Below are 13,352 nucleotides of genomic sequence, written 5' to 3' on the forward strand. Positions count from 1 at the left end.
GCCGCTGCCCCGGGCCGGCGGCGCGGCGGCGGCCGCCCGGTAAGAGGCGCACGTGGGGAGGCAGCGCCGGCTGATGCAACCGGGGGGTGCGATGGTGTGGGCACGGAGGGAGGAGGAGGGGTGAGGGGGAGTTGGGCGATGCGCCCTCACTGGGAGCGTCGGGTTGGTTTTTGAGGTGGGGTTTTTGGGGGACCTCGTGGTAAAGCTGCCCCCTTCCCCCAGAACCGCTGGCGGGATTTGCTCCGCGTTTCGGTTTTGGTGGCATTTTGGGCGCGGGCAGAGCTGCCGTCATGCGGCGGTGGCTCAGGTGAGGCGGTGCGCAGATGTGTGCCTGTAAAAACGTGTCCCTGGTCCTTCCCGTCCCGATTCAGCCCTGGGTGGGATAGTTTACAACGGCATTGAATTGAGCTGGTCATTGGCTTCTGCAAGGGTAGGAGCTGTCAGAAATCCACTCCAGGCTGTTCTCCTCTGTTTGTCTTCCTTGCTGTGGGGGACAGACAGACATATTTCCTCTTTGTCTAGCTGGCTAAGTATCACCTGCACATGCAAAAGGTAACGGAGGAGAGCTGGCTGCCACTTACCCAAATTTTTTTTTTTTTCCAGAAAGCATTCCCAGTGCTTGGCTGTCACTAGTTTTTCCAAGAAGCAGTATGGCAAACAGAGCTGCCTTGTCTCCCTTCTGCCAGTGGTTTTGAAAGGCATCCATGAGAGTGGCTGGTCTGCTGCTCAAGGGGTTGGTGTAGCCTGTGTTAAGCCATGGCAGCTCCAGCTGTAAAGGCCTCTGTATCTGTCACTGCCCTGGCCAAGGGTATGGAGATGAAGGATGCACCTCACCCAAGAGCAGATCAGACAGCTCAGGGTGGTGGTTCTCTGCTGTGCTTCCTGTGGTGGGGCTGGACAAGCTTTCTCATGAATTTCCACAGCCTAGCTATAAAGTTTTGGGCATGTCAGAGCAATGGCCCACATACCTATTTAAAAAAAAAAAAAAAAAAAAAAAAAGGCCTTTTAAGGTTTTCTGTACCTACCTGCTGAGCACCAGCTCTCACAGTTCACATCCAACCATAATTTTGGAGATTGAAAATTTACATGCCCAAGCATTTCTGTTACATTGTTGACTAATAGTGGGTTTTGCCCACTAATGTTAGGAGAATTTATTTTGTTAAAGATTTACTTGTCACTGTGTTGCAGCAAAGTCACCGACAATGCAAAGAATTCCTTGGCATCTCTTAAGAGAGAAAACCCTCGCCTTGAGCCAACGCTTGCCATTATTCAGGTAAAGTATGTCTGTGCACTCACTGGCTGTGACAGATCTCCTTTGGTATTGTTACTTGTCTGAAACTTCAGAAGCACACCATGGAGAAAGTAATTTTAATCCTTTTTTCATAAAGAATATTGTCTGCTTTGTTATAAAGCAAAGCAATAAGATGAGGTAGCTCCACCAAATGGCAGATTGCCCTTCTTCAGGTCTGAAACAGTCACAGCAAACTTCAGACTGAGAGGGCTTTGCAAAGGAAAGGAACAGTTTTATCCCTTCTTCCTTTTGCCAACGTAGTCTTCCTCATTTTAAGTATGGATCACTTTTTCTCACAGCTTGTCTAGGCTGATTAACTTAATAGTTGAATTAGTGTTCTCAAACCCTTATTTAGCTTGAAGCTTTTTTTGCAATCCTGAGCAAAGTCCTTATGTTCCTGAAAATGTGGGCCTCCCTTCACTTCCCTCCCCCGAAATAACAATGCCAGGATTAATGAAAGACCCTGTTGCTTCCTGTCAGCCATGTTACCTTTGGGTAGCTGCAGCTTATCAATGTCTTCCTGCTCTTTTAAGGAGAGGAAAACCACACTAAAAAGTCCCAGTCAGTTCAGAAGGGTCTGTGTGAAATAAGTGTAGTGTCAGCATCCTCTAGAAGCAGCAGCACTTTCTGATGTGAAGGAATCTTGGAGTAATTGAGAACCATTGTTTCACCAATGTTGTGAAGAGCTTTCCATCTACAGATGGTGCCATTTTTGATAGGCAATCAAAATCAGGGATGAGGACTGCTATCCCTGCAAAGCTGAAATATGTTCATCCTTAGATCTCTGAAGGTTTCAAAGCCAGAAAACTAGGGATGTTTATCATTCAGAGGGGACCCAGTGCCATGCTGGCAAAAATGTAATTGTCCTGTTTCCTAGGATACCTAGGTGGTATTGGTTTTGAGTGGGCACACACTGAAACTCTGACCCAGTAGGTTTAAAGTTGAAACAAAACTGAGTATTTTTTAAGTACTGATAGTGAACCTAAGTAATGCAGCAACAGCTTTATTTCAGAAGACCTTCTAGTGAAACTATCTGAACAGACTCTCTCATCTCTCACCCTCCCTGATCACTGCATTTTCACAGAGCCCTCTAAGGCTAAAACTTAAGGACTGATAGGAAAGCAGTGTCCTGTTTTTTCTCACTCCTGTTAGCCTCCATCCAGTTGCACCATGATCTGGACTAGGACTGGGATCTACTCCAGCCCGAGGGGTCTAAAGAGGCTTCCTTTCCACTGTATTTGTCTCCTGGATCTGGTTTTCTGCATGGCCACATGCATGTTTTATGCTGGCACAGTGGAAGGGATGTCCCTGTTTACCCCACTTGGTCTGCCTCATGAGGTGGCTGTAGATGGAGAACATGGAGATCCTTCTAAAATTCACCCAAGCTCTGTTCTCCAGCTTTCCAGTCATCTAGATCTGGTCTGGTGGTGAAGACTGAAGCCCATTTTAAATGTGTACTTGTTAGTGCAAAGAAAACTTGCTTTGGTCTACAGATGTTCTTGTGATGCACTGCTCTACCAGTAATGTGGGCAGAGCCTTGCTCTCCCACATTTGTGCTGCTCCCCATGTGCCACATCTGCCCAGAGGAGCAGAGGGAGGGCAGGAAGTTACCTCCTGTACTCATGAGTGATGGCAGTTGGCATGACAGGACACCCCCTCTTCTGCAGGGCTGGGAATGAGGAGTTGCAGACTGAACCTGCAGTGGAATGATTTTAGGACTGTCCTTTCCCTCTTGAGTCAACTGAATCTGAATCAATGCCAAAATTGATACCTGTGTTGCTTATTATCCATGTTGAACCTAGGCTGGAGCTATGCAACAGCAAAAAATGACTGGTGGGTGCTTCTTAATTTTTTTGATGCTAAAAAGTAAAATAAAGCATCGGGATCTTGCTTAGCAGTGGAGCTGCTGCCCTGCAAAGCTCAGCAAAGCACCACTGGCTTCCCTGCACCTCCTGTCTTGCCCTTGCACTCTGCCAGCCCATGTGCTGAGCTCTGGCCTCACCTGTGCTGCTCAGTGGGTTTTGATAGGAACTGGTTTAGGGCAGGGACTTTCTGCACTCACACAAGGTCAGTATTCACCTGCCAGTGCTGCAGCAGCAGGGACATTACAGGGGACAGTGTGGTAGACAGTGTGGTACCATCTGTTGCTCCATCCCAGTTAGGCTTCTTAAGCAGTCAGTGTGGGGGCACAATCCCACATTTACTGTCATAGGGGAGCAGCTGCTGAGCTGTCCCTAGACCTGTCTCTTTTTCCTTGGCACAGTGTGAGCTCTGCACAGTGTCCTCAGTGCAGCAACTTCTGTGCTACTACTCACCACCAGCTGCCACGTTTGGGGAGTGGGATGCTGGTAGTGCAGTGCTAGGAATGCTGGCAGTGCAGGGAGGGAGCTGGGGGATAGAGGGCAAGCCCTCCTTCCCTAACAGGAATTGTGCTTCTCCATGAAGCCTGTGCTTTTTAATGCTCTTTTTTTCACTGTCAGCAGTCTTGAACTATTTGGGATTAACAGGGATGGGCTTCTGCTTCTTTCTTAGAATTGCTTCTTATTAGTTTGAATACTTCTAGACACAGACATTGTCACTATGTTTCTTGCATAGACATTTGCATTACTGTACTCAGTTTTAAAATGTATTATTTTAAAACTCAGTTACTGTTTTGTTCCCCAAGGCACATAATGACCAGTTGATTCAAGAAGCAAACAAGAACTTTGCCAAAGAGGTAAGCTTTAGCTGATACACATGTTAATAATCATGAGCTACTTGCCTTTGGTAATTTTAAGTATTTTCCTTCAACAGATTGGTCTACGTGTTATTCACATCTGTCTTCCTGAAGGCAGCACCAAAGATGAGGTAACTGAAGTACCGGAAAGTCTTCTCTTTTCCATATTTGTCATAAACTCCTATTTATTACAGACATTCATTATTATCTTGACTGACCTCTAGTAACTCAAATTAGGCTTAGGATTGCCTTGGTTTAAATAGCAAATATTATCCCCTTACTGGCAGGAGTGAGAGAAAAGATAATTAATGGGCATGTCTGGTGTTCCCTGGCAAGCTGGGGCAGAATCAAGAGTAATGTTTCGGTTTTGTCCTTGGTGTTTAATCCCATACCAGCTCAGCTATCCTGTCTCTCGCAGTTGCTCTTGTGACTGTACCTGATTGTTGCCCACATTATTCAGGGAAATTAAAGATTACGTGATTGTATGGGGAAGGGAGGGGGGAAGGAGAGGAGGATGTTGAATTTGTCTATTGATCTTTTAATGTTTCAATTATGTATTAAAAAACAAACATCCCCCCCCCAAATAACTAGAGGCCTGAATTCTTTACCTTGTTGAAGGTGCAGCGCTTAATATCAGTTATGTTTTAAATATAGAAAACCACCTGAAAGTTAAACCAGTGAAGGAATGTATAGTAGAAGATGACACTGTTATCAGCTGGCCTCCTTGTGCTTGGCAAGTTTGATAATCCTGCAGGCTTGTGAGTTCTGTGTACTGTTTTATTTTTTTTGGTACACTTTGTTCTTAAAATGTTACTGCCTTGCACTGTAATCTCAAGAACTGCTTCCAGATACCTTGAAAGGAACGTACTGTGAAGCTTTGTAGATTATGGATAGTCAGCTACCCATTTAAGAAGAGTGTGCCTTGGAAATGAAAAACAAATACACTCTTGTTGTTGGTAAATGCATTTTATCTGTTGAGAAACACAGCAGGAAATAGGTAAAATACAGTGACTGTGCAACAGTAGTTGCAGTTAGTTTGAAGTAGTATCTTAGAAGTGGCTTAGCTGTGTATTTAAAGAGAAAGTTGGGGTATTTCTGTTATTTAAAGGAAGCTACTTCCAATAAAATTCATTATGGTTTGCTTACTGTCTTGCTTACTCACTATGACAGTTTTTTTTCATCTACTAAAATCCACATTTCAGTTCTGTTCCCTGGTGGGGGAAGGTGGGAGGGATTTCAATACCATGCACACCAGGGTTTTGCCATAACTTCCTGTGTATAATAAAGGCAAGTTAATACTGTACTACTTTACCCTCCATGAGTTATAAGTAATTTAAATGCTGTGATGATGGAAAGCTGAATTAAAGTAAGATGCCATTAAAATGGAAAACTGAATTGCTTTCCCAGGAGGCAAAAATACAGCTTGAAGTTTTAATTGCTCTGTAGGCCCTCAGCATTTTGTAACATATCAAAGGGTTTTTTTAAAGAAAAATGCAGATGTTTTCATGTGCATATACATTCATCATTTCTAGTGCAATGTATACCAGTCCTGTTGCTGTCAAGTGCCATAGGACCTTAATAGATATGCCTGGTTTCGTCTCAGGAGTCAGGAAACTAAAGAGGCATTTTTGTACCAGTGGCATGCTTGTGTAATCTGTGCTTAGCATGAAAGTAGTGTGTTCTCTTGGTTCAGAGTTGCTGCTAATCTAACCCCTGCCTTATTCCCCCAGTTTAATGTTGATTGCTTATCAAGTGTTTGAATAATAGAGTTCACAATTACAATGAATAGTTTACAAGAAAAGCATTTTTAAAAGGCATGGTATTAGTTAAGGGGAAAAAAACCAACTTATAATCCTTTTCTGTTGGATGTTAATCCAATTCTATTATAAGGCTTTGTGATGCTTGCACACGAGTTTTATATATAAAATGGGAAGACATGCTTGCATGACATTTCTCACCTAAAAAAACATGTTTGACATGTTTTGTTCCTTTGTATTCTTCCTGGTGACAGCAGATAGCATGAATCAGCATTGTATTTTAGAGAGGAAGAAATCAAGGGTAGGTAGTACAGTCTCAGATGTCAGATATGACCAATTATAAACCACTTGAACTTGCATCTGGTTCAGTACTTGAACTTCATAAACTTCCCTGCGGTGCCTTTTCAACATAACAATTCTTCACAAGGCAATTGCCAGCTCTTAGGATCAGGCTGTTTTGAGAAGGAAGATCAGTAACCATATATGCTGGTTTAATAAAATGAGTTTTTTTCTTGTATAATTGTTCTTTCAAGTGTTACAACTTTTTGTCCCTCTCTTGGGACGTGATCTGGTCCTGTTTTGCACTACGTATTAACTAAGGTGTCTGTTTCTAAAAGCATCTTCTGAAGCCATTATGGTGACAGGCTTTTGCTGAGGTTTGGAGTGGTGAAGCACAAACTGCTTTTAGCAGCACAATGTCACATAATATGTGTTTACTTTGCAAGATGTTTAGAATAGAGTCATGGTGGCTTAATTTGGGCAAGCCACTGATAAAAAACTGAGTTAATTTAGAATTTACAGTAATAAGCAAGGGAAGCCAAGGTGGCCATAAAGTAATTGAAAGAAAATTACCTCATTCTAATCAGATTTTCCTTTTATCTGTTCATCTGATCTTTAATGCTTGTTATTAACTTCCTAGATTGTCAGTGAAATCTTGAGACTCAATGAGGATCCTAATGTGCAGGGCCTTGCTCTTGACCTCCCAGAAAGCTTATGTAGCAGTAAGGTATTAAATGCTGTGAAACCAGAGAAGGATGTGGATGGGTAAGTGGAGCACTGAGAAATAATACCAGCAGGCACAAGCCTGATGGCTCTGTAAAATCAGTTTTCTCCTATGCTTTTCATTAATGGATTCCTTAGTCATTGTGTCTAGCTGTGCTATTTAGCAGTGATAAAAGATGCCTCTAAATCAATGAGAAGTCTTTTGCTGAAGTAGTTTTGGTCATTATCTTTTTTTTTTTTCTTTTACATTATTCAGGGCATAGTCCTTTCAAAGAAATAAAAAATGAAATCTTGATTTACTAGTGATACTTAAGGTATTTCAACACTTCAGTAATACAAGAGGTAGTCACAAAGTACTGAATTTTCACAAGAAGGATTGATGGAAAAATTGCAGAGAGGTTTTAACTTCCTTACAGCACTCTCTTGTGGTGAGAGAGTAAGCTATAATAGTTTGGACCCATTAGCACAGATTTCCAATCAGTGCTGTGTTGTACTGCTCTCTGAAGAGACCACTGCTGTAATTTAGGTTTTTGAGTTATCCTTTTGCTGCTCTTGCAGCCTTCCTGCTCTTAGCTACAAGCTATTGCCATTTTTTTTATCCCACTCTCCCTTTTTTTTTTTTCATGTCAGGAAAAATATCTAAAAATCCTTCAAAAACCTTTCCATTATGTGAAGTATGGGAGATTGTCAGAGAGAATGGAAAATTTGGAGCATCCTTCTGTATGAGAGAGAATGGAGTGCAGTGTGGGAGCACCTGGGTTGCTCCCTCCTGAGCCAGCTTGGCTCTGGCAGCACTGGTCTGGTATCACTGCAGCCACTGAAGTGTCTGTGCCCAATGTGCTGTGGGTGGCCCATGGTTACAAGTAAAGAGCTGCATGTGTAGCCTAGGATTGTGTTACTCATCCTAACTCAGATCCCTTTTCTGGCCTCTCTTGAGGCTCAGTGTTTGTCTAACTGAGGTGTGGGAGGATACAAATTAGCTGCAGTACATCACTATCAAAGGATTTGCTTTTGTGAGAGATGTTTGCTCTTGGGATTAGCTCTTAGCCATGTTACAAGCATAGCTGGGGATTTGTGTTACACAGACTTTTTTTGTTGTTGTTGTTAAATTGCCATACTTTCCCACTGCAGATTATCCAGTGTAAATCTAGGACGTTTGGTACATGGTGATGTCTGTGACTGTCTAGTTCCTCCTACAGTGTGTGCTGTGATGGAGCTTCTTGAAGATATAGGTGAGCCCTTCTATCACAATCATTACATTAATTTTGGCCTGTTATACTCAGTTTTAATCCTGGCTGGGAGCCAAATATAATCTGACCTTGTGTTTTCTATTTTGTGTTGCTTTCCCACTGGACGTGTATTTGTCTCCTCCTAGTGAGGAGCAGTCCTCCTGCTCAGTGGCATCTGAATGCTGTATTTGAATAAAGTGGTCTCAGGCCTACAGATTTTGGGTATTAGGCAGGGGTGAGCTGCCATCAGGAGGTTTAATTTCACTGAAGACGTACAAGACATCTGAGTCTTCCAAACAGAAAATACAGGCATCACTTGGGGATTTCACTTGATTGTTTTGTTTAGTGTGAGGAGTTGGAGAAACCCAGGTTTGCCTGTAAATTGCTGCTGAGCAAACCCTTGGGTTTGGATTGTGCTGTGTCAGTGCTGACACTGAAGTGGCAGATTTAAACAAGCAGGTGTACTGTGTCTGAAGACACTGTTGGTTTGAGGCAGTGTTTCAGAAGCTGTCTCTCTTACAGTAATTCATAGTTGAAGCAAGGATTTCTGTGACAGAACTGTAAACAGGAGGTTAAATGTACTTAGTAACAAACATGAATGAAAGGATTTGTGCAAAATGCCAGAAAGCCAGAACAGTATTTGCTTACTAGAATTTAGAGAGTCAGCAGGAAACTCCTTAAGACCTGTGGTTGGCATCACTGCACGGGCTCCAGAAGCGCCAGCTGGGCTGCACAGCTGCTGTGGTTGTGCAGGCACATGGCTCTGTCCTGTTCTGAGCCCCTTTGCAGCCCCTTCTGCAGTGCTGCAGCCATGGGTGGCATGGGGGGAGCTCCATGCAGCTGCTGCTGTTGGTGTCCTGCGCTGGGGGTGGCTGAGTGACTCCCTTGTGTCATCCAGGTGGGAAGAAGGTGCTGCTGGTGGGAGCGCGCGGGGCAGAGGGTGCCGCCCTGCAGAGCGTGCTGCAGCGCCAGGGAGCCGCCGTCCTCAGCTGCCACTGGAAAGCCCCACAGCTGCAGAGTGAGGTGAGTGCTCTTCTGTCTGCCTGGGCTCCTCCTGCATCCCCACTATCTGCCCATCCCTGTCAGCTGTCCACCTGACAATCTTGCCCTTAGCTGCTGTTCCGAAGAGGGAGACTCCTCGTTGCAGGTGGCACTGGGGTTGCTGGTAGCCAGCGTGGGTTAGGGTCTCTTCTCCTTCCCGCTTGCAAGCACTGGCCTCTGCCAGAATATTACATGTAACAGCAGCTGCACTAACTTCATTATTTTACACCAAGGGCTGTGAGAGAAGAAATCCAACAAACAAATGTTTTAGCTCTCCCTTTTGCTTTCTCTCTGTGCAAGAGAAATGCCCTCTTTTTTTCTTCTCCTGTGATACTGTTATCTGCATGAAATGACTTCCACTGGATTTGTGTCCTAAAAGTTTGCAAGTGTTGCTGCTCTTGGGACAAAGAAATCCCCAATCTTTATCTTTGAAGAGAACTTCAAAAGGATTCAAAGAAATTCAGGAGCCATAAACCAAAGGATTTGTATGGTCTCCCTGGCTGCTTTTTGCAGAGCTTTTAGACAAAATTTAGAAGTTGGTATGCTTTCCTGTGAAACTTAACAGTTTCAGATCTCGTTCCTCAGTCCCAGATCTCACGGAATACTCCAGCTGGGGTTGCACTGTCGTGGGGACATGTGCAGCAGGGTCCAGGCTCGGTAGTGAGGTGCTGGGGACAGCTCTTGTGCTGGACAGCCCGAGCCACAGGGTGGCAGCCCAGGCAAAACGATGGTGTCCAACCTCCGGGCTTCGCGGACAGGAGGAGGAAACAAATACGAGCAGCTGTGATAGAAAGTTCTCTGGCAAACCCGTGTTTTCACAGCTGTGGATGTTTTTGTCAGGCTTGTCTCAGCTCTGGGCTTTTAAGTGACTGACAGCACTTAGGAAACATATGGTTCTCTGGGAGATGGAGTGCTGTGAACTTGATCCTTGCCATGTCTCATTCTTCAGCTATTTCTCATTGCTTGGGGTTGTGCTAGAGGACTGCTCTGAGCTGGATGGGGTGGGTGACAGGGTGGCCAGAGGTGTTTCCACTGGTTCACAGCAAAAAATCTGGATTGGGCCCAGAGCTGCTTGTGCAGTGCTGTCAATAGCTGGAGAGAGTTCTGTTTCCTTCCATCCAGATGCTTTCCCATAATCATGCTTTGTTTTTTGGCATTCCCCATAGCTTACCTCTTGGAGCAGGCCACTGATGGGAAACAGAATGGGAATCCTAAGTTTGAGGCTTTGTGCACTTCAGTGTTCCCAGGTTCATTTTAACTTTTGGCAGTAAAAGAGTTTGTATTTCGCCTGTGGGACTAATCAGCAGAGCCCAGGGAAAACCTACCTTCCTCTTCCTCACCTGTGAGCCTGGAGCAGCATGTCACCAGTAATCCCAGAGCTGTGCTGAACCTGTCTGGATGTCACTCTGATAGTTAACTCTAGTTCCTTGATAAAATCTAATGCGTGCAGGGAAAACTATCCTGTTTCATATTCCCAGAAGCTGGAGAGTCAGAAACTGAGCACAAGTTTCTAACCAAACAATAAAGTACTGTGGCAACCTGTATTTGAATGACAATGTTGTTAGATGATGATAGACATGATTATAGAATTTATATTCTTCTGCTTGTTTAAAATGCTGATTATGAAAAACAGCTTTAATGTTCACCAGGTTTCTTCTCTTGATTTTTTTTTTTTGTTACTTGAATTTCAAGTAAGAAAATGTGTTAGTTCAAAGACTTGAAAGAATCAATTCATGTTTTGTTTTTCCTGCACAATACAGTAATTTTTCCTTTCTCTACAGTGGCAGTTTGTGTGCTGTTGTTTGGAACCATAACCTCTGATAGCATAATAACTTCACTTAGGAAGTGAGGGACAAGAAGAGTATGGTTTTTTTTCACTGAGATGCATTTGTTTTGTAATATATGCCAGGAAAGGAGAATTTTATCTTAATGGTAGGAGAATGGTATTTGTTGTAATCCATTGGCCAGGCCTATTTGCTTGAAGCACTAACCCTGACCTTAATCATGTAATGCCTTTATAAGTGGTTACTGCGTTACCTTAGAATAGCTCTGCTGATTTGTCCTTCTTTTTAAAAAGAACAGCATAACAACAAGTGTTTCCCTTAGAAATTCTTTTAATTTAAATGAGTTACACAACACTAAGTTTTTAGGTTTTTTGAAATTTTGTATTACTATGGACTTGTTATTTCTTTTTTCACTTGTGCACTTTTGCAAAAATATTTTGAAAATGATCAAGAGGAAGTATGTTTTATTCCACCTTAGGAAAAGTTTACTCTCCTAACAAACAGCATAATGCCAGCTACCGTCTGACTTAATGTGCTCCTTTAAAGGAAGACTGTTCTGTCTTATGACAGGAAAAAGGAATAAAATAAATGATGGTACATTTTCATCTCATTGCTTTGATCTGAAATAATGGACAGAGTCTCAATGTTCCAATGTTCTTTTCCCTCCCCACTTCATGTTTTGTTAAGTTGAGCAAATTATTAATATTTCTTATTGTTCCATTTTGGGTTTGCTTGCCTTCAGCTCTCATGGCACAGCTAAGCCATGTCCTTCAGAACTGTTGAGCTTCATGGGTTTTCTAATAGTTCACAAATGCCAGAAAGTATTTTAGAAGGTTCTGGCACATCTGTGCAAAGTCCTCTTGAAGAAACATTGTTCTGTTTGCATTGATAGGTTCAATGTAAAAGAAGTTACAAAGTGAGAAATAAGGACACAAGCATGTTACAGGAAATACTTAAGATGTTATCATCTGTTAAGCTTTGTGTAGATAGCTCTTCAAAGCACATTCACTGCATTGTGACTGAAGTACGGCCTAGGGACATACATTTAGGGACATCTCCCCTGTAATGTTAAAGTAGGACTCCCCAAAAGTCAGTTCAGTCTTACATGTGAAGAAGGGGAGCTGATGTGTTTAATCCTTTTTTTATGTCAGAATTATGCTTTCTAGTTTGAAAGGAGTTTGTTAAGTAGATTCGTATTGAAAAAAATGGATTATTTTCTTGCCAAAGCATGGGTAATGCTTGGTACCTGTAAGAAAACAGAATTTTGTTTCAGTCATCTAAATTCAGTCAGTCATTTTTTCAGCACGTCATCTTTAATGTAGTCCATGTGTGAACCACATCATGCCGGTTTTAAGAGAGCTGCTATCACACAATTTTATTGTAAAAGAAGTGAGCATTGGTCTGTCTAGGTATAATTAGGAATAGAAAAGTTGTTTGCAAAAGCAAGGTTAAGAAGAGAGTGCTTTAGCTGGAGTGCTGATTGGGAGTTTCCTTTTCAGGTTGAAAAATAACTTCTTTTGGCCACAGTGTGCTTTTCCTTAGAGCTAACACTTGAGCTTCAAACTCTTAGACATCTCTTAGCTATTTGCTCTCCTAGTTTTGCTTTCAAGACCAAGACTCTTGTTATGGGCAGAAAAACGTATTTTGTATGGTAAGCATGAAGGAACAGGAGACCAGGCACACGGATCCCGTAAGAGGAGAGGAGAGGGAGGCTGCATGAGTGTTTCTAATGATGATGATGTAGACAAAGTATTTCCACTTCAACATCTTATGCATATCATCTCTGTTCCTTCCAATTTTGAAGTGTATGCCCTGTCTGTAAGCTAGAGGAGCAGTTGCTACAGTGTGGATCATAGTGGCAGGCTTGAGCCCACAGCAGAGGTGTGGGCTTGATTTTCATGTGCACTGTGTAGGGAAAGTGCATTCAGGGAGATGTGGCAGGGAAAGCTGGAAGAAACCGTGTAATTAGTAAATGCCTTGAGTGGAAAAAGTACCTGAAACTGGTCATTGACTTTAAAAAATGTCAAGATTTCAGAGAATAATTAAATTGCTGTGGTTAAAGTGGAACCTGATCTGTAAACTGATGTGCAAAGAGACTTTTTTCATAAAGAGAGTTGTGAAAAAACTTTTAGTCAGATTCCTATTACTCATCGCATCTCTTCAATTTTATATGGCCTAGCTTCATACCCAGGACTCTGAGGGTTTACACTTCAGTTTTTAATTTTAATTTTTATTTTGTTTGATCATGCATTTAAAAATGGCTTTTTTAGCAGTCCATTTTAACTATGGGAAAATGAAAATGTTATGCAGTCTCTTCACAGTGAAATGGAGTTTCAGTGATCTGTAATATACAGCTACTTTGTGCCATTTTCATTTAATACTTGGCTGGAAAGTCTGTATTGTTGTTTTAACATTTGGTGTTCTGTCTTGGGAATGGGTGGTGCTTCTTAATCTGCTTCAACTTAAATCTTGGTGGAGGGGATCATATTTTGTTATGAGGTAAGGTTGCAGATTATTTATTGGCACAGCTCT

At 42.6% G+C, this 13,352-nt stretch overlaps 1 protein-coding gene across 1 annotated transcript in view; it reads left to right on the plus strand.

The window, feature by feature from the left end:
• Positions 1–1,138: 1,138 nt before the first annotated feature.
• The window catches only part of MTHFD1L (methylenetetrahydrofolate dehydrogenase (NADP+ dependent) 1 like), a 145,164-nt gene continuing 132,950 nt past the window's right edge, over positions 1,139–13,352 (plus strand). The window contains exons 1-6 of the mRNA XM_041423909.1: positions 1,139–1,273; positions 3,957–4,007; positions 4,085–4,138; positions 6,684–6,808; positions 7,898–7,998; positions 8,894–9,018. Of these exons, the coding sequence (XP_041279843.1) occupies positions 1,139–1,273; positions 3,957–4,007; positions 4,085–4,138; positions 6,684–6,808; positions 7,898–7,998; positions 8,894–9,018 (591 nt within the window). The remainder of the gene's footprint in view (positions 1,274–3,956; positions 4,008–4,084; positions 4,139–6,683; positions 6,809–7,897; positions 7,999–8,893; positions 9,019–13,352) is intronic.

Source organism: Onychostruthus taczanowskii, unplaced genomic scaffold (genome assembly GCF_017590055.1).
Source record: "Onychostruthus taczanowskii isolate IOZ18803 unplaced genomic scaffold, ASM1759005v1 scaffold8, whole genome shotgun sequence".
Lineage (NCBI taxonomy): Eukaryota > Metazoa > Chordata > Aves > Passeriformes > Passeridae > Onychostruthus > Onychostruthus taczanowskii.